The following is a 21,591-nucleotide window of genomic DNA, read 5'->3' as shown; positions in this document are numbered from 1 at the left end:
CATAAGTGAATGTAGCAGAGAAGCTAAAACTGACTATTAAATTTATGTACCACTCAGAAGTATTATATCTTTGATCTATTTATTTTAGTTTAAAATAATGAGTATTGGATGTGTTCAGGTCTTAGCTGGAAGGCTTCTAAAGGCAGCAAAATAAAGTGGTAAGAGAAGAGCAGTTCATGTTATGATGGCTTGTGCTACAGTAATGTTAGGGAACAATGTTTACAACCCATTCTGCTTTCTGACTGTAGCTTTTAAAACACATTGGTCTTACTGTGGAGTATATTTTAATTCACAGCCCTTTGTTTCATGTGTTGAGGAGGTTTATTTTACACAAATAGAAAGTTTCCACCTTATTAAACAGCACACTGCAGTTCAGTGAGAACAAATGTATTAGAAGTCAATATTGCCAATTAGTTTCTCCTGAGTTGCTCCATTAATTAGCAGAATGACATTTCTGACATTATGGAGTTTTTTCAAATCTCTGGTATTCCTCCCCCCCCACCCCAAAAGGCAGTGATGTCTCATAACTGTGTGCTATCAGCAAGCAAGCTTGCTCAGTAAAGCTGCTAGTGGTGAAAGTTTTTTGGATCGCAGCATTAGGTTGTTACTACTTGGAATGTTTGTTATGATAAAGCTAAAGGAATTGGGTTGGATCTAAAATTATATGGACATCGTGAATATTCTGTTACTTATAAGTGTCTGTTTATTGAATGTTTCAAAAAGTCAGGTAGCTGAGACTTCAACTTTATTCTGGTACTGAATGAAAAACATTACATCATTGATTGGTGTCTAGATTTTAGTAGAAAGTGGTCTTCAGCATTAGAAGCTGCAATACGCAACCTTGTCATCAATCTTGGCAAACGGGTAGGGATTAAGCCAGTGTGAGAACCAGTGACCCTCCCTCCTGTAAAGCAAAAGTACGTTGTCAGAGCATTGAGGTGAATCTTGTCCTACCACTTTCTGTGCTGTGCTATACATACTCTTCAGAAAGGCAAACTATATATGCTCTAAGGCTGTTTTGTCAAAACAGTAACGTGAAGGAGCAATTCCTTTCCTACTTTATAGTCCCAAGGAATCAAAGCACTCTTTGTGAGGAAGGCAGGGGGAGGGATCCGAGTGGAACATAGATTTAGATAAATTTTTGTATTTTAAAAAAAATAATTAAAAAATGTTGCAAAACATTATTTTCCCCGTGCAACTTGTAAAATGCAACTTTAAAGTAGGAGAGGGGGAATGAATAACAGTTTTTGAATCCTGCTGAGTGATAAAAGAATTGTGTAACTGATTATAAGTTTTTGTAGTAATTAGAGGAGCAGCTGATAGCATAGTTTTGAGGAGTCAAATACTACACAGACAAAGCAATATTGTTTTGTTTTAATCATCAAGAATTAGGTCTAATTTTTTCTGTGGTTTGCTCTTGTACTTGAGTAAATTTCTTTGAATTCTCCAGGTGCTTTTTCCACGTGAGTGCAAGAAGAGTAGCCAGTTAAAAGAAGTGACTGCTGTGGAGAACAGCATGACCACCATGAAAAGAAGCTGCCTCCTTGCACTGCTGTTGGCAGGACTTGGGGTATTGGGAATACTGGATTCAACAACAACAGAAGATACCCACTGCCACAGAGCTGAGCACCCAGTAATTGCATACAAAGGTAAGGGGTAAGCGCAAAAAAACTTTTCCAGAAGTAGGCTAAAGATGATGTAATCTCTTAATGGAAACCACTGTTATTAATGTATAATGGTATGAAAAAAAAAAAGTGCATTCAGTGTTATTATATAGTGACCTGGACTGTATTCCATACAAGTTAAATACAACTAGGCTTGCAAAGTTTGTTCACAATTTGGTGCTGAACATGTTATTTAAAGGTGGGTGACTCATTTTCCTCTGTGATTAAAACCAGACTGTACTGTTGCATGGTGTTCCTTTCCAGGTGCAGGACCATGCATGTGTACGCCTAATTTCATGAGGTTGCTCTTGGCCCATTTCTCCAGCCCATCTAGGTCCCTCTGGATGGCATCCCCGCCCTTAAGCTTATCAACTGTTTCTCTGAATTTGGTGTTATCTTCGAACTTTACAGACTGCACTCTGTTGCCTCCCCTTGCTAATTAAGGTGTTAAACAGGACAGGTCCCAGGATCAACCCTTGTGATACTCCACTTGTTACTAGCCTCATGGTGGAGTAAGGTCCATTAAACATTTAGTGTCTGGGCTTGGTCATCCAACCAGCTTTTTTACCCATCTGGTTGCCCTCCTGGTGAGACAGACCGTAACATCCTAACTTACAGTGAGACAGTGTTGAAAGCCTTGAGATAAGTGACTTTCCCCTACTCTCCCCTAATCGTTAAAACTAGTAATTTTATTATAGAAGGCAATTAGCTTGGTCAGGAATTATTTACCCTTGGAAAATCCATGTTGACAGTTCTCAGTGACTACCTTCTCATCCGTGTATCAAAAAAAGTGCATTCCAACAGACTAACTCTGTAACTTTCCCAGGAGCTTAAGTGAGATGAACTGGCCTGTAGTTCCCACATTTGTTTTCCTGCAGTTACTGAGGACCTTCCCTCATCTCTCAGAAATGAGGAGTGGCCAGTTATCTCAGTGTCCGTGGATGCATCTTCTCTGATCCTATGGATTTATATAGGTTGAGATCTTGCAAGTCATCCCTGACTCAGGCCAGCTACTGCTGGTAATTCTTGAACCCCTTTGATAAACCCCAGATGCCTTTGAGACCTTGTTGGTGAAGACTGAAACAAAGGAGGTCGTCTGTCTGCTGGCACTAGATCACCTGCCCGATTCAGCAACAGGCTTATATTTTCCCTGTTTGACCTTTCATTACTATCATAGCAGCAATAGCTGCTCTTGTTGCCCTTGACATTCTGTGCAAGTCTTAACTCCTGTTGAACTTCATTTAACCTGACACAATCCTTACATGCCCATGTGGTGTTTCTGAATTCCTCCTTCATCACCTTGTCCCTGCTTACACCTCATACATAAGGCCTTTTTTGCATTGGAGCTCCACAGTGAGTTCCTTGCTTTGCCAAGCTGGTCTCTTTATACACGTGGTTGTCATCTGGGGTATTGGGATGGACTGTTGGGGAACTGTTGGAACAAATGTAAGAATACTTGGAGGATGTTTTCTATGAAAACCTGGGGCATGTAATAAATGATTCTTTTATTTACTTGAGATTTTTCCATTAGTGTCGCAACTTAGAGTTCCAAATAGTTTGTAGCTATGAGGATGTAGGGATTAAGATGTATTATATTACATATTGCATTCCTCCTGTTTTTCTAAGAAGCACATGTGTATTTTTTTTGTTCCAATGAATTAGGATTTATTGAATTTTAATTGAAAAAAGATTTGTTTCCATTCTTTTCATAAAGTTAGAGAAAATAATGTTGTGTTTTCTACAGAAAGTATTTTTATTCTGGCATTTTAATGATTTAATAAGAGTAATGGTACCAGCTGTCCATTTCTGCAATACATTGGAGAATGAATTGAAGTGGTTACATTCTGTACCTGGGAACAGCAAACCATCAGTCCATTGTCAAGGAGGGACCTTTATCTCTCATTTATTGGTGGACTAAATAGTATGATTTATTCTGATGAAATATCTGGTTTTCTTAGCATTCATGTTGTGTGTATAATTTAGTTAAATAATGTCATTTTTATCATAGCATGCATACACAATTTTGTAAATTAAAATAGCACAGTTAAAATTCTGGCACTTAACTGCTTAATTTCACAAACTAAGGGATCATTGCATGTACTTTTTTTAGTATATGCAACTATAAAAGCAAATAATTGAAACTCATTGCCAGAGCCACGTGCTAAAAGTTGATTAAAAAATGCGTTCGTTTATGAATCTGATTCAGCCAACATTTAGGAGAGTAGCTTGAACTTAGCATGATCTTGCCTTTTAGACCAGTATTGTTGTCTGTCATATTTAATTGTGATGTTCTTCCAGTTCTAAGTTACTATGCTAAGGCTTTTTGGGACAGAGACCTCCTCTGTCATCTTGTTTCAGATGCATCTTTTGATGCATCTGGCATCAAAAGTTAGTGGCACAGTTAGTTTACTGAACAAAACCATTTCCTTTTTGCTGTAAATATGTATGAGAAATACAATTATATAGAAGCATTAACTGTCAGATTGTTAATATGAGATTTAGTAAGATTTTCAGTGCCAGACTCCCTCTTGACCTTTGTGGTAAAAATATCATTAATCAGTACATATCCATGAAATACCTTCACTTTTATGAACTGACATGTCTTGAAAAAGTTTTCCTTCACTTAAAAATATTCTGACAAGCTGTAGTACACACTCACCATAATAATCTGTCTGGAATCATCAGTAAATCTTAGAAAGTACATGTAGAAACATATTTGCAATACAGTATACAGTATGTGATAGGTAACATAGCTGGTGTGGGCACACAGCGGTTGACTTGTAGTTGCAGGACTGCTAGTTAAGGAAAACAAAAGATACGAGATGGAAGGAAAAGATGACTGAGAGGTTTGTCTTTGAACCTGTATCTTAGGTATGGGCTACTTGTAGTATCAAAGCATAGAGACGTGTGTGAGAAGAGCTACTCTGTGAATGAATCCTGTAGTAGGAGTTGGCAGGATTCAACCATCCCTCTTCCTGATTTCTGTATTCTTCCTGCGGCATTTACTGACTTTATGAATGCCTATAGGAAAATGCCTTCTGTTGCAATTGACATTCTTAGTGCTGACAGACCAACACAGAGTCCTGAAATAAATTCTTAACAGCTATGAAATCTTTAATTTGAATGCTGCATTAATACCCTATTCTGTAAAGTCATCTTGTAATAATATTAAATCCACCACAGCTAAATGCTGTGTGGGATGCTGAACATCAACCAAGGCTGAGTGGTATTGAGTGGCAGATACTTTAAAGCTTGTAAACTTAGTACTAACTTTACAGAGATATCAACTCTTTTGTTTTATTTATAACTGACTAAAACCATCTTTGCAGTTTCTGGTATGCCAAAATAACAGTGTACTTATTTGATTTGTCTTCCTTTGAGAGGCATGGTAGATGGAGTATAAACTATTAAATAAAACTAATGGAGTGAGAGTCTGGTGTAGCGTATGGATGAACAGCTGCAAAAAACTAATAAAAAGAAAAAGTAGTCCCCAGGAGTTGTCATGGTGAAATATGGAAAGAGAGTTTATCTCCTGAAAGAGCTTACTTTCCCACTGCCCATCAAAAACTGCTCACTTAGGTGATGATCCTGTCAAGCTACCTTTTGTAGAGAGGCATATACTATTTCTATCACTGATTTTCCCAGCTAAATGGTTTTAGCTGAAAGACTGTGATATATCTCCTGATATCAAATGGCAAGAATTTAATCCACCAGTTGAGAACCTTTACTCAAGTACTTTGTTTGCCAGTGGAAGAGGTTGCAGAAGCTGCGGAGATGCATACACTTTCAAAAGATTTTTGACATGATCTAAAAAAATCTCTTTCATTTTATGTTTCTCGTACATAATAATAATAATGATGTTGCAATTTGTTTATCTGCATAATTAATGTTAGGAATGCATAACGCACCTTTTCTCTCTCCTGGAAACTATAACAAATAAGAAAGTCTACTGTAGATCTGAAAATGTTTCAGCTCTCAAATCTATTGTCATAGATCTTCCCTAGATTAGAATAAAGCACTTTATGTCTTGCTTGGAAGCTGGAAATTTCCTTTTCTAATTATTTAAAGTTGGTAGGAACTATCACAGAGATCAGATTTATATTAAAGCAGACCTCTAAGTATGGGATAGATTGACAGGATCATCCTGGTAGCGTGCAGTTCAGTGTTTTATGTGGTGGGACTAACTGATGATGCGTAGTCCCTCTTTTAAGTTCCTTTCTCTCCAAGGAAGTGTCTGCCTCCAGATGTGCAAAGGTGTGCTAGTCTGTTGAAATTCAGGCTTTAAAAAAAAAAAAAAAAAGAGTTAAAAAATAAATCTACATAAGTTACATGCATGCACTGAGGATTCGTGAGCTATGCTAGCATAAGTCCAACAGAAGCATTAGAATCAAGAGGTTATAAATCACGTGCAACTTATAGAACTGGGTGCAAGGAAAGAAGGTGCAGGTGACACAGTGGATGGAGACTCATAGTGTGAGATTATTGGTCTTTGCATACATTTTCCATATGTTTACAATGTGTAAATAAGTATATTTATGCTTGAAATAGCTTAAGAGTTAAGAAGAAAAAGGGCTGAAATAAGCTGGTCATTAAAGATAGAGCCTTATAATTTTAATTTTTATTAAATTTTATTTTATCTGGATATGCTTTCATGTGCACGTAGATATGAAATGTTAGCTCTGTAAAGTGTATTAGGGTTTACTGATGGTCAACTTCTTAGAAAACACACTCTCTTAATATAGTAAAGGCATGTGTTCAGCCTAAACAGTTAGAAAATGCTGTGGAAACCAGATTTCCTCTGGGTAGGAACAGTGAGGGGTAAATCATAGGCAAACAGCGTTTAGAAAAATAAGATGCCTATGAGAAACAATAACTGTTTATAAACATTGAACTATTCTTAGGCAAAACCCAAAGCAAACCAGTTGAGTAGTGTAATGTTTGTCTACATATTTCCACAGGTTTCAAAAGCACTTAGCCACCTGCTCTACAGAACCTCTGTGGCAGCTCTCTGCAGAGCTGATATTTTACTACTGATTTAAAAAAAAAAAAAAAAAGTGTAAAAGTGTCAGTGACACCTTGTTTCCCCCCACATTTGCTGAATTTTGAAACTGTCAGACCTGTCAAAGCTCGCGTGCTCAGCTGAAGACCTGGGCTGTAGGCAGACCCCATCAATGAGGTAGAACTGAAGGGACCATCCCAACTGCTTAGCTGTGTGTGGAAAACACACAGGAAACAGTGGTTTCCTGAGCTGGAAAAAAAAAATTGACCCAACCCCAATTTCAGGTGTGAAGTTATAACTATTGACTGTCCTGCAGGTTACCTGTGTGAAATTTAATTTCTTAGGCTTTTCTGTCAGAAATAAAGTGCAGTTGTGAACTTGACTTAATTGATGTTGAGGGTACAGCTGAGATCATATACTCTGGGGCAAATCTCATTCTTATATGCTCCCATAAAGTAATCAGAATTTAAGATTGTGCTGTCTCAACAAAAAAGCATCAGTTTGACATAATTTTAGAAGCTGTATTTAGTGATATTTTAAATACATGCTGTGCTGTAAAGAAGTTATCTGTTGAATAAACATGCTCAAAAATAACGTCTCAATCCATAGAAGAAATGAACATAAACCCTTCATTTCTACTTGAGGTTAACCAGAAAAGAAAAGTAGCGTAGTTATTTTTTTATTCCTTGGTTCGGGAATCCTGAGAAATATATTTTCTTAACCTTATTGTCTAACCACCACAGAATTCCCTCCCTTGATGTTTGTCTAAGCAATATAGACTCAGTACGTCCCTCTGCTCATTTGATCATGTGGTTTGTATATGGAGTGCATGCATTTAACATGTGCCAAGAGGAAATAACATGTGGGCTGAATGAAGACGGATACATGATGTATGAACTTGTTTTTGTTTGTACTGTCTTCTCTTTTCCCTAATCTTGTTGCAAGCTACTGTTTAAACTAATAGTAGTCTACTACGCTGCTCAGTATTTATTGCTTTTTCCTTCTCTTTCCACTGGTTTTCAAAAATACACTTTAAAGACCTCCTGCCAGCTTCATCAGTGGGATTGAGGTGTATTGCTTTCCACCCCGTCCTCTTTTGGGTTTTTCTTTAGATAAAGATGATTCATCAGTGAAGAAAAGTCGATAGCTAAATATTGCAACTTTGGTTTGTCTAGACGATAGGACTATGAGATTGCTTGCGGTACTCTACCAAGAACCAGCCCCTTTTAAGGAGAAAAATAATTTCTCCACCAGTTGTATATTTTTTTGTATCAGATCAGGTTTGCCTTTAATTTTTTACAGGAGACTAAGCACCTGCAGGGGAATGGCAATGTTCAGCTGCTTACAGTTAATTTTAAAAATGATAGCTTTGAAGACCAAAGGATACTATCCCATTAATATTTCCCTGAATCACCCAGTATCTTTGGTGTGTGTTCCGATAAAAGCCGGGGTATGGCAGGGACTGACTTTTCTAAGCAAAGGACTTGCATACTGGCTAACTACTTTTTTTTTTTTTTTTTTTTTTGGCAGAAGTGATCATGTTTTAAAGCAAGTATCAACTTACAGTTCTTTTAGCATCCCAGCCAAGTGCTGGACCATCATAGAATGTTAATAATTTTAATAAGTTTCTAATAATTGAAAATCAGCAGTTGCTGCAATGGCTAGTGAGCTGCACAGACACATCCTATGAGCCTTTCCATTGCCTTTCCTCAGCTGATTTCTTCCCTGTTGCCCTAATGTGGAAGTTTGGAGCATGTGTGATTTCCTGGTTGGTAACAAAGCAGCAGGATGAGTGGGAGACTCCTGCCACATTCCACTAGCTGTGCAAAGCAGGCAGATGGAATTAAAATCTGGTTTTTGTCCTTTTTTTTCCCCTCCTTCTTCAAAAGACATGTATTTTTAAGGGAGACGGGCATTTTTACTGAAAGGTTGTAAAACATCCAAACTGGGATGTGCTAAAAAAACAGATCAGCAACCAAGAAATAGAGTTTCTAAGCAGCTGAAGTTCTGTCATCTTCTGGAAGATCTGGTGTGTTTAAAGACAAGAGGAAACACAATATTGCTTTGATTTTTCTCTATTTTATGGTTTTTTTCCACCAGACAGTATTTCAGTTTTTTTCATAAGACGTTTAAGTTATACTCTGTCCCTTCTATTGATAGCTGCCAGTGTGAGCATTCTACTGATCTACCCCTTGGAAAAGGCATTAATGAAGCATATCCATTGTTTCTAAATCGTCTGGCACAGTGTAAATTATGTTTTGCTGAAGTTTTAAGTTCTCTATGCGTAACCTCCACGCTGGTTCGTGTGAATTTGTTTCTTCTCCCTCTTCAGGGACTGCATTACAACAGGTCTGAAGCTAATGAGCACTGACTGAAGAGGAAGAGCATGTATATGGCTAGTTAGCATTGCACAGCTAAGGAGCTGGAAGTCGGCCCCTTTTTAACTTGCCTTGGTGTAACCCATTTGTGCCCAGCTGTTCCTGGAGCTTGTGGCCGCACAGGTGTCACAGCCTGGCAGGACGCAGTTGTGCTGTGTGGAGTGGGTGGCCCTGAGGGCTCCACTGCTGGCAAAAGGTGCCCACGCAGCCTGCCTGGCCTCTCACAGCAGCAGCAGGAGCAGCACGGCTCTACGTTCTGCAAGAACCATCCTTAATTCAGTTGTTCTTGGTTGCTTCTCCTGAAGTAACCTAGACTGCTAGTTCATGAAAGATGGTGGCAATTGCATTTACTGGCCGCCTGATCCTGGGGAACTCTGGTTTTGTACTTGGTAGTGACCAAATTTCTGGAAAGACTTGTTCTGCTGGTCTTCCCTTCCAGGTTCTGCACAGCATTTATGGGGGCTGTCTTGCACTCACTTGGTTGCACCTGCTGCCGTTACTGCCTGTCACTGAATGTCACCTTCTGCTGGCTATTGCATTGGCTGAGAGATCTGGTGAGATCTTGGCCCACCCTTGGGCCTTGCCTGGAGCTCTACAATTCCAGGAATCTTAGAGGTGTGGAGGAAAAACATTTGTTAATTTTCCCTTTTCCCCCTTAATTTCTTAAACACAATGGGTGGAAGCAGAGAAGTGCAGTCAGTGCTACTTCAAAGTGATTTTTTTTTTTTCACATGCTGTCTTTTCCTGGTTCCCTTCCGTGACACTGCTCATTTCCTATTGACAAGACTATAGGATGCTGAATAGCAGCTGATTTTGTTTGCGTGGCTGAACATGGTAGATACTTGTTACATGGCAATTTGTCACATTCAGGTGAGACCATGCTTTGACTTGTCATAAGCTTGTCTTTCCACTTACAGTGCTCACTTCAGGTTTTGTTCTGAAGGCTTTATGGACAAAGAAATGCGGTTCTCCTCTACCATTTCTGAGAATTAAGAGCTTACCATTTTTCAACTAGCTCTACAGAAAATCAAGTAAAGTAGTTGTTAATAATGACAAATACCTAGAGTTTGACAGTGCCCTTTAGAACAAAAATAATTTCTACAAAGAGAAGTGCTGTTCTGTTGTTTGTGGGGTTGTGGTTTTTCCTTTTCTTTTTCTTGCTTGTTGCTTTTTTTTTATTTGGCTTGGGGGCATCCTTTTGTTTTTGTGGTGGGGGAGTACAGGGGGTGGAGAATGTCTTCCATTTTGAAGTCCTGGCTCCAAACTCTTACCAAGATTAGTGTCAGGCTTGACCCTGTATGCCCCTTCTGTTACAATATGACTTGTTTGGCTCGTCTTTGTATTTTTTGCATGAAGTATCTTCAGACCTGAAAATACTTCATGAGCGGAATTGATGGCATTGAGAAATTGTATTATGCTAAAACAATGTAAATAAAGAAGTTTAGTATGTTTATATGCCAACATAAATAAAAATGTGTCATTGCAAGATGGTCAGTTCTAGAAACAAGGTCTTAGTAATTGAAACATAGGTATTTCCCACAAAAATAACACAGCATTATTATAACTATCTGTAGGCAGTGGGATTTATGCTGTTCTGTTCGCTACAGTACATTTATAAAAATTGAGCAAGTTTCTTTACAAAACACCATGTCAAAACCAAATACTGGTTTCCCATAACCATACAACATGATTTCCTTCAAAATGAAATCTGTGGCTGGTTGCCAAAGCCAGCATGTAAGTGTTCAAACATGAAAGGTTAAGCCCCTCTGAAGAGAGGGCATGACTAAGGATGTCAAATATGTTACTTGACATCGTGGTCAGTAACAAGTGTGTTACTGACGTGGTCAGTCTGTCCCTCTGCATCACGTTCGGGAAGACAGGCAGCGGCAGCACTGGGGTCAGAGCTGATAACCGGAAGGGGGGAGCTGTACTTGCTGGGAAGAGCATGTGGGGTCTGCGCTGGTTGAGGTGTGAAGTTACTGGGGTTTGACTGACAGAACTTCCCCAGGGCAAAATAAACCTTTCACCGGTGCGGGAAGGTCACATGCAGCAAGTAGTATTTCCATGTGTCAAAACACAGCTGAGCTTCATGACATAATTTTAACAGCTCAGAAAAAGTCCTTGTTACAGTAGCATGTTCATCTCTGCCTACCTTGCTGAAAGAGTCCCTACCCTGAAGTGTGGATCAGCTGACCTGCAAGGTGATTTACAGTGTAAATTGGGTGAAAGTCTCCCTTGGTTCATCCTCCTTCCTTCACTGGTGGTTTTCTCTGTCTCCTCAGAATTCTCACACCCCTCTTATAATTTTTTTTATTTTAATTCTCTTCTGTTGATTAGCTTTCTGTACTCCATCCTCCCCTTTTTCTGCTCTTAAATTATATGTTTCAGGTTTAGACCATTCCTCATTTTTAGAGATTGGATTGAGACATAATGTTAATATTTGATTGATAATACTACTGCTGTCTACTCCTTACACTTTTTTTTTTTTTGGCCATCTTGAACTAGCGGCTGACACAAACAGGATATTAAAACAGAAGGAACATAAGTCTGGTGCAGAAGAATAATTTTTGTGTTTCCCTGAGGTTTTCTTTCCTCCTTTGTCTTCTCCCTGGTATGTTCCCATCATTCTTCTGGTCTTTGCCTCTATGCCCTCTATCTAAATCTTACATAATGTAGTCCTTCCATACATATGCTGTCCCTCAGGCTTCCCTGTCTCTCAAAGCGTGTGACTGTTTTCTCACTATGTCCAACATGTTCCCTGAACATTTTTTTGAAACTCTCTGGATCTTTGCTTCAGCACCTTTCATTAGCACTGCACTGTGTATGTTTATGTGCAGTTCTTGTGCCTCCTCACCTGAACATCATCCTATCTCTGCTTTAATCTGCTTCTAATCCGATGACAGGCTTCTGGTCACCTTTAATCTTAAATACTATTGGGTTAGGGTTGGGGGTTTTTTTGGTTAGGGTTTTTTTTTTTTTTAAACTGTGCAGTTTGTACATGTTTTATGTTTCTGGCCCGGATGCCTTCTCTTTTGCTTGAATATATGTGTGTGTTTATATGGAATAATCTTAACTTAAAGTCATACAACCTATTAACCTTTCCATCACGTGTAGCCTGCTAGAATAAATTGGTTTTAGTAGTTTCCAAAAATCCCTCAGATCTCTTTGCTTCCTGTCTAAGCTCCTTCTTCTAATGCATGTTAAGCTATTTACTGATATACAGAAGACTCAGCTGTGAAATGCAATGGAGGTGACTCCTTGGTTGCTCTTACAAGCATGACAACTGAAATGTCGTGTCATTCTCCAGGTGGCCCCCTCTGGAAATGCTTTGTTTGTTTTCCCCTCTAAGCATCCACTGCCCCTGAGCTCTTATCTGTTGCACGGTCAGGTGTATACACAATTCAAGAAGAGCGGGGTTGCTAAATCTGCTTCTGACAGCTTCAAGAAAACAAAGTTTAATTATTACTAGGAAGACAGCAGTTTCCCACAGCTGAGATAGTGGAGAGTCTAAACAGTGCGAGGGCAGATTGCAATCCCTACTGTGTTTCTACAGCAGTGGGTTTGAGTTTATGTCAAGGTGATGTCATTTGGGCTGATACTTATGAATATTACATTACAAAATAATGAGAACAGATGTATGTGATGACGAACTGGAGTAAGAATGACAGTTGAATGCAATCTTCAAGTAGCCAAACATGAGTCTGTATTGCATTTAAATGCATCATGGGGGAAACCCCAGAACTGAGCCCCCCAAACTCAGATGCTTCAGGTTTGGCTTCTCCTTTTTACTTAATTTTTATTTGCCTCTCATGGTAGTCTGCTGGCATGATATTTTCATAGTTCCTAATTTGAACAATTAGTAAAGATTGATAGGCTTTTTGCTTTAAATCAGACCAGGATTTGGAAATCCTGTTTCAGCTGTCGGCTTACTTGACAGTCACTTTATGTTTGTTCAAAATAAGGTGCAGAAGATCACGCAACTGAAAATTTTTAAACACAGTTCTTGGCAACTTAAACTTTTGTTAAGCGTACTTAGTTATTATTTTTAAATACAATGCTATCCTCAAGTGACTGATACCGTATAATTTAAAAATATTACAACATCAGGTACACCATGTTTGAGTCAAGGGTTTGTTTCCTTAGAAGTGGGAAGGGTATGGTTAATGAGATCTCTTCCAGCTGGCTGGTGTTACTTTGCAAAGTACGTTTTATTGTGGTGTTTTATTTTTTTGTTCTGGAATGGTCTGGGGCTCTAGTTTCATGCTGTTTCTGTGTATGAGAGAAAGAAAACTCAAAGGGGCTGTAATTGTATATCATGGCTGATACCTTGTCACTGCATAATTTCTGTAGAACTCGCAAGTGGTTCTGAGTGTATAAAAAACTGTGCTTGTAGCGCTGAAACCACTTTCATCTAGGTGGGGGTTCAATCTTTTTTTCCGTTACACCTTCTTGTATTTGTATGCAATGTATGTGTTTGAACAATGATGCATAAACAATTCAAAGCCCTTGTTCAGAAAAAATAAGAAATAAGTAGTCATTGCAGCAGATGTTACTGTCTCTTCCCTGAGGGCACAGACAGTCAGAACCCAAATTCCCTTTAATTATCCCAGTAACAGACATATGCACACACATAAGAATGCAGAAATATGTACTTCTAGCTGGGGGAGCTCTGGCAGGACAAAGAAAACAGGAATGGAGGCTGGATTTTAGACCTTGAGACTTTGGAGGTTAGAGTGGATTGTAAAACCAGGGCAGGGCAATTGCTGTGACTGCGCCTGCCCTGCCTGGCGAGCGATACACAAATCGCGGAAGCAGTGACTGTGTGCCTCATGAGAGAACCGATGGAACTGTGAGGAGTCGGGTAAAAGGAAGTAAGTTTACAGTAGGCTTAAGAAAGAAGTTCAAGTTCACTCATTTAATGCCAAGAAACATATACTTTAAGTATGCTTTATTTTCTGTTTTTCCCATTAATGATAAATTACTTATAGCCCTGCCTCATTACCTCCAAAATTGTTCTGAAGCTGCAATAGTTGTTTAAAAAACAAAGGCCCAATAAGCAGGTGGTGAACTTTCTGGAAAATGTCAAGAGGTTTATGATCTTTGGATTTGTTGTATTACAGATGATTTAAAGTGGAGAGGAGCTCAGGGAGCTGGCAGAGCTTCTAGATAAGGCTAGAGGTACATATTTATTTCTCGGCCTCTGCAGTTCTCTTTGTAAGGAAAGGCAAGCTTCAGGACCGTGTTAGTTGTGTTGGATCATAGAAGGAAAGCAGCTACCTTGTTTGTGATCTAAGGAGGCCTCCAGTATACTGGATCTTGAAAGGGAGCTGTAGTTTTGAGGTTGGTTTTGTCTTTTTGTTGTTGTTTCCCTGCCCCTGCCCCCCTATAAGCGAAGATGAGCTCTGAACTGCAGATGGAGATCTGACAGGTTTATATGTTTCCAAAGGGGAACCAAATGTAGTGTGGTAAGACTTAAAAGAGGAATCTTTTAGTTTGTGGTTGCTGATTTAATCGTGCTGGGCAAAGTCGTTACTTCATCTTTTCTTTTATAGTGGATTGGGTTGCATTAGCTAACCCTGCCTAAGCAATAGCTTTTATTTTTTTCCTTGGTGGGAAGAAATGATATTTTATTTTATATCTTCCTGGATCCCTGTTTTAGAAACTTACAGTTCTTACTATCTAACTCCTGTGTGATTACCAGAATGCCTGTATTTTTCAATGTATTATCTAGATAAAAAGAAAAAATATTGATTTTTATAAGAAATATTTTTAATTTTCAGTTTTATTAAAAATTAGGGATTAGCTACTATAAACACATATTCTTTTGTTTCTCAGTTACAATGCCCACATACATTTAATTCTGTACTATTGAAGTCAGCAGTGTACTCAGCCCTGGTATAAATGCGTTCTATACGGTAAAGGCTACATGCAATGTCTTGTTCATTAAAATGCAGTACTAAGTATTACAACAGACCTATCTGTCCTAATCTTTTCATTGTACGGACAAGCATGAAATGGTGTCAGCTGATGCTATCGTTTTGTTGTTGAAGTAGTACTTTTCTCTGCATATGTTGCATCCAGTCTGCTTCTGGTGTACTCCATTTATATTATTAGAGCCTTCTGGTAGCAAAGACTGTTAGATCAGTTACATCCGTGATCGTCCTTAACCTTGACATCTGGATGTTTGCACCATATATATGGAAAAAGTGGACATGTCAACTGCGTTCTAATCTCAGTAACAGGTGGAACGGGAATTTCACTGGGGCCATTTCGCTGGGATTAACTAGGCTTTTTTATTTTTTTAGGACAGATTCATCTCTTTCTCTAAGGTTTGAATGTTAGAGTTGCTTTTTTCTTGTTTGTCCAATTGACTAAGGTTCTTGATGTTAGTAGTTTGTACTTCTGGTATACTAAAAATGTCAGAAAAGGTACCTTCCTGGCCTCTATTTCATCCTAGTGGAATATATATGTGCTTGGTATCTAAGGGTCACATTACTTGGATATCTTCTTTCTCGTTATACATAACTTCAACTCTGGCACTAAAATGCCATGCCAGTGCTACCTTTGAGCTCTGCTGCTGTAAGAAGCGTTAATAATTATTTTCTCTGCCTCTGAAATGCATGCTGGAGGAGGACAGGATTAGGAGCCATGTAGAAAGGGATAATGAATGCCCAGAGTGTTGACCCGAGGCTGTAAGTGCTCCCAGCTTTGCATCCTACATGGAGTCTGCATGCACAGTCTCGGCAACAAGCGCTCTACAGCTTCTCCCTGTGGGCTTTTCCCGAAACCTCCTGTGGAAGAGCGCTCCACAGCATGGGCAAGACACAGTCACCTTACTGATACAGTTCTGCAAAACAACCTGCCTGGGATCATGAAGCTAAGGAGGTACATGGTCCTGGAAGCAGATCTGCCAATGTACCATTGCATATATGGAAAGCACATGTCTGGAATTACAGGTTTTGGAAAAGCAGCCTGTAATGGGCAGGCCTTCTCTGTTTTGCACTGAGCTGCTGTCTTCAAAGCGTTCAGCTTCTGCCATGGCCCTTACGGAAGAATAGCAAGTAGCAGGGCAGGTGTTCATACTCAGATTTTGAGATGCGTATAATTAGCATATTGTTTTTGCTGGAGTACTTCTAACTCCTAGAGTGAGGCTTTTCTGCAAGAGAAATGGAAACATATTTGCAGTGCTTACTGTATTTGTTACATCAGTGTTTTGGTTTATGATTTGCTTGTCTTGTCTTTGCTTGTCTTTCTCTAAAGAAATGGCACTTTTAATGATTTTATGGTTAATGCATTCAACAGGAATATACCTATCGGTAAAAGCCCGTTCTGGGCTGTTTTGCAACAGTGCTAGGCTAGGATAGAGGAAGAATTTGGTCCAAAGTACAAATATGTAAAGAATGACTTTAAGTCATTAAGGAATGTACAACAATGTACATTAGGTACAGATATGTAAAGGATGACTTTACAAATATGTGAAGAATAACTTGCATTTGTATGGGTATAAACACTGTGTACCAGAAGTAGAACCACCACAGTTGTGGTGGAGCTTCATGGCACTGCAGCCTGAGGAGTGCATGAGGTAGTTTGTTCAGGTGAGGCATAGGTTTCTCTCCACTACAATGACAACCGGACAAGCCCTGATGCCTGATCTAGAAGTCTGTTTGCAGCTGTGTTTTCAGAAGCTCATCTGAGAAAAGAAAAACCTATATATGATATCTCATATTGTCACTTACATGTTTGTAATGGTAGCTGCTTTCTTCCCTTTTACTACTATTTTTTTTTTAAACCTTATTGCTCAAAATTGCTTAAACTATGGAGTCATTGTACACGAATGCTGAGCAACACATGCCTTGAATAAGTCATAGAAGAATTAAATTGTTGTTCACAAACTAAGCCTCATCCGCTTTCAGATAAACAGGGGTGAATTGTGATTGGTTTCGGAAGCAGTACAGCCATTCTTTGACTGTACTGTCATGATGGAGTCCTCTTTTTTTTTTTGTTGGAACCTGTGGAATAGTATTTGTACTTATTTCCTTTCTTTGCTGGAGCTGTGGTACCTTTTTTCCTTTCATCTGCAGTGAGTCAATGACTTACCAGCCAAGGGTGTATTTAACACATTTCTGTGAGGATAGAATAGTGAAAGAGCTACAAAAGACTGGTGATTGGAAACGTAAGAAAAAAAATATAGATAAACATGAATCATAAAAGATGCAACAGGCTCCGGCACGCCACTTTTCTTTTCTTTTTTTCCAACACAGAGCAATGCTTGTTTTCCCGAAGTTGTTCTGAGAGAATTTATTATTTGTGTAATGTTGCAAATAAATCCCGAAACAAGGCACACTGAATGAGTGAACAGGTGGATTGCCTCTTGCCAGCCGTGACACCTCACTTAATAGATTCCCCTGGGGTTACTGGGGCTGGCACCAGGGGTGATGCAATGGAGTCAACGTGGCACATCACTGCAGAGACTTCTGACTTGTCTTGCTGCCTTTGAAGAGGATAGTAACGTAACTTGAGTATCAGAGAAAGAGAAGATCTAAGCTAGGCTAAAATCATTATACAGCTTCAGGAAGACGGGAATTATTGTATCATCCTTAGATTAGATACATTTATTAATAAAATAATTTTAGCATGCAGTAGTATATTTTAATTTTCTTATGATAAGATTAGTGAATTTGTCGTACCAATGCCACCCAGAGACCTCTGTTAATATTGCAAATCTGCTAGTTTTCAACTGTGGTGGTATTATTATTATAATTATAATTATTATTACTATTATTATTATTTTGCTAACAGAGTTTCTTCAAGAAGGTGGTACTGTGCATACGTTTAACTTTGTGCTCACTATTTTCAAAAAGGACATCATGGCATGAGGTGTCACATACATAAACCATAAACACTACAGAAATTTTTAATATCTATGTTAATTTTTTAATGAAATCAGGAGGTCTTTAAAGGTAAATATGAAAGTTAAAAGACAATAAAAATAATTTCTGAATTCAGTTCTAAACATACCACTCTATTCCTTATTAGTAATTTCTCGATTTATTTTACTGTATACTGTAGCTCTACTTTGAAGGGCTGAATAATGAAACTTAGTTTAGAGAGAACTTTACTTTTCATTTGTGAAGAGCTGTAGAGCTCAGCACTTGGCAAGTCCTTGGACAAGGTAAGCCAAACAAGCTATGGCCTGTTGGGCAGATACGAAATTTAAAGTAGAACCGAGACATATTTCTGGACTTTCATTTTTTGTATGAGTATCTAACATCCTCCTGCCCAGCTTTGATTGTTAACCTCCTTTACCTTTAAAACTCTTTAGGAGACTCCCTAGACCTTTCCTAGGAGCTGAGGGGACTTTGGTGTGTTTGCTTTGCCCATAGGTTTATGAGCCATGGCAAACTTTGTTTTCTGTTAAATCTAAGCTATTAAAAAACCCCACAAATCCAAACGTGAAACCCCCAGGAAAACCTGTGATTCACATGCTGTGATTCATAGCATGTGAAAGAGAGCTGTACCTTTCTCAGAATCCAACTTTTTGATTTATAAGGCTTGCAGATTTCAGTCCTGTAATAGTAATTAAAAAAAAAAAATGATTTTTTTACTAAGGGTAAGTATGTCTTGAATGTACCAAAAGGGCCCAGCGCATGCTGGAGACCAGCTGTTGTCATGAATGCATGTATACCATGATATAGTTTTCCATGGACAGCTTTAAGTCTGAGACCAATGTCTGCAGAATGGTAAACATGCAGACTTAGTTTTAAAGTGGGAAAAAAAAAAGTCCAAGTTGCAGGTATGTCTGAATAAGTGTTTTCAGTATCAGAAGTAAGAGGAGAGCAGCCACTGAAGGGCTAGGTATTTTACTGTGCTGCACATGAACTGAGGGCCGAGGAAAGGGAGGTGAATGCCAGAAAGGGAAGGGTTAGAATTGGAAAGGGGAGGGATGTTGCTGTTTGTCACCTGTGATCAGCAGGTAGTATAATTAGGTTACGTGTCAGCAGGCCAGCTTAATTAACTTACACATTCATTTATGGTACTGTCGTAGTATACAAAAATCTATAGCTGTGTTATTTTGTAAAGCTTGTCATGTTGCATTTATGTGAAAACCATTAATAAAGTGAGATAATTATTGCTTACTACTTTACCATGAGTTTCTAATTCAAAGAAAAATAATTTATAGACCTTTAATAGCTTGTTATGCATTTTTGACTCTAAGGAGACAACTCATAACAGAACTGAAAGGTCTTGTTTCACCTAAGGCTTTTCAGCTAGATTTTGCTCTTTAGATGAATTGATTTAGTTACATAAATTTTCTGTAATGTAAGTCAAAGCAGAATTTCACCAATAAGCTTTTACTTTTACAGTTTACATGAGTTTTGATTCTTTTCTGTTTGGTTTTTTGTTGTTGTTGTTGGTTTTTGTTTGTTTTCCCTTACAGAAGTATCACAAAGTTGTAGCTGTGTCACATAAAGACTTATTCCTGTGTGACATGTGATGCTACTGTGACACACATGAGATACAGCTGCAGAAAGTTTACTGAAAAAAAAAAAATCAACCAGGTGTTGCTGCCATTTGCTCTTCCTGACCTTACTCCCTCAAGCCAGAACACTGCTGAATGCAGCAAAGAGAGGAGAAAATAATTTATATTTTGGAGGGACTGAGGGGAATCGGATTTCAGAGAGATTTCTTAGCAAGTTCTCATTCTCCTCTTTTCTAGCCTGGGCTTGCCTTGACCTGCCTGGCCCCTTACCCCTCTGCTCCAAACCTGGAGACGGTCTCAATCACCTGCTTGCTGTACCTTGAAGCTTTATTGTGCCTTGCTGAGACAGCAGGACAAGTGGAAGAGCATTGCATCTTTGAATCTCAGTCTTCCCTGTAGTCTTCTGGCACCACAATACCTCTGTGTACTGAAATGTCCCTGACCTACCCATGCTATGGGGACCTACTGCTTTCCTTGTTTTACAGGACACCAAGGGTCTCATTTGCCATGCCAGGATGGAGCTGAAGTAATCCTGTTCTCAACTGCTTGCCTGCTCTCTTTCCCAGACTGCTGTTTCGGCAGTGGGTCTGGCTTTACCTGTGTGCGGATCTGCTGCTGAGCTGATGGCCTTTTCAGCTCTGCATATTTGCACACAGCAATACAATTTTTGAATGCTAATACGTTGATAGTCTGAGTTGTACTTCGGGAGTTTAGTAGACTTGTGTGTGATTCTGCAAGATTGTACCTCAGAGGCAGAAACCTCTGGGCGAGAGCACAGACAGAGCGAGCCCAGGAAGCCACAGCTGCTATTTCGAAGAGTATGAATTCTCTGTATGTGCGAGTCAGCACTTCCCATGGCTTGTGCAACCACGTGGAAGGGGAACGTAGCAGCCAAGGGACTAAACCCATGTCTTGGGTTGTCCTGCCGGCCGCTCTTGTAACCTCTGCCCACTGGCTTGGCCGGACTCCTAGCTCGAATACTCTATTCTGTCTTTAAAGCCCTAATGTTTTCCGTAGGATATTTGTTCTGTGGTTTTATCAGTTATTCATCAGTATTGTGATTTGTCTGAACTTCTGCTACTTTATAAAATAGCTTTACATCCATTTCTGTCCTAGTCACAGTGCTTGATACAAGGAAAAGTGGCCTCTCTGCATCTCTCAGAACTGACAGCTGTTTCTGGTTGGGAGTGTGTGTGTATTTTTTTCTGTGAAAACCATGTGCATATTCTGTATCCATGCAGGGAATGTCTGAGGGAATTTATGGAGGTTTTAGATACATTAACTGATAAGCTGATAAATATAATTTTATTTCACTTTCTTTTTCGTCTCTTTTTTTTTGTCTTTTTCTCCAGTAAGTGAGATTCTTTAAGAGTTACATCTGGATTTTCTCATCTTCCTGTCCTATCTAATTTCTCAACTTTTTAGAACTTTGCAATTGATTGTTTCATATTAAATGTATGACTGAAAAGTTAAGGTTGCAAAATCAAGTAAAAGACAAGTTAAGAAATGCCTCATTTGGGCTTGCCTGTGTAGCCTTATATATATAAAAATATAAATAGATAAATAGGTATGTATAAAGCTTCCCAGGCCTACAACATATATATGCGTGTGTGTATTTTTTTTTTTCCTCCTATGGAATCCTGCTAGGTTCTATGCACAGCATCTGCAGTAGTAGCTGATGGCAGCTGTAAATATAATTATCTAATATACAGCCCCATCCCCTTTCCTGCCCAGTGTTCAGGCCCTGATTTGAGAACCTATCCAGTGCAGATGGAATCAACAGTGAATTTAGCTACAACTTCTGCAGAACATATACAAACTGGCATTACAGGCCTGAAATTGCCCAGATGCAGAAGTTAGTTTTCTGACACCCAAGTGATTCGACTGCACAGTTCCATCTGTTTTTCCAACGTATATGATGCTACAGCTTCTGCACAGTGCATCTAATGGTTCTCTGCAATGGCTGAACACATTTTGACACAAAATAACATATTTCTCCTGGTCCCTCTCCTTAGGAATGGATGACCTACTTGTGCTAAAACTTTAATATTTAAATTAGGAACAAATCAT

At 39.0% G+C, this 21,591-nt stretch overlaps 1 protein-coding gene across 18 annotated transcripts in view; it reads left to right on the top strand.

The window, feature by feature from the left end:
• Positions 1-21,591, top strand: part of SEMA5A (semaphorin 5A) — a 356,558-nt gene that overhangs the window by 112,139 nt on the left and 222,828 nt on the right. For all 18 annotated transcript variants that reach the window (XM_054816286.1, XM_054816279.1, XM_054816269.1 and 15 more), the window contains one exon: positions 1,451-1,649. In XM_054816286.1, coding sequence (XP_054672261.1) covers positions 1,517-1,649 — 133 coding nt within the window. In that variant the 5' untranslated portion in view covers positions 1,451-1,516. The remainder of the gene's footprint in view (positions 1-1,450; positions 1,650-21,591) is intronic.

This window comes from Grus americana, chromosome 2 (assembly GCF_028858705.1).
Source record: "Grus americana isolate bGruAme1 chromosome 2, bGruAme1.mat, whole genome shotgun sequence".
Lineage (NCBI taxonomy): Eukaryota > Metazoa > Chordata > Aves > Gruiformes > Gruidae > Grus > Grus americana.
Note: the sequence above shows the minus strand (reverse complement) of the source record. Positions and strands in the feature narration are given on the sequence as shown.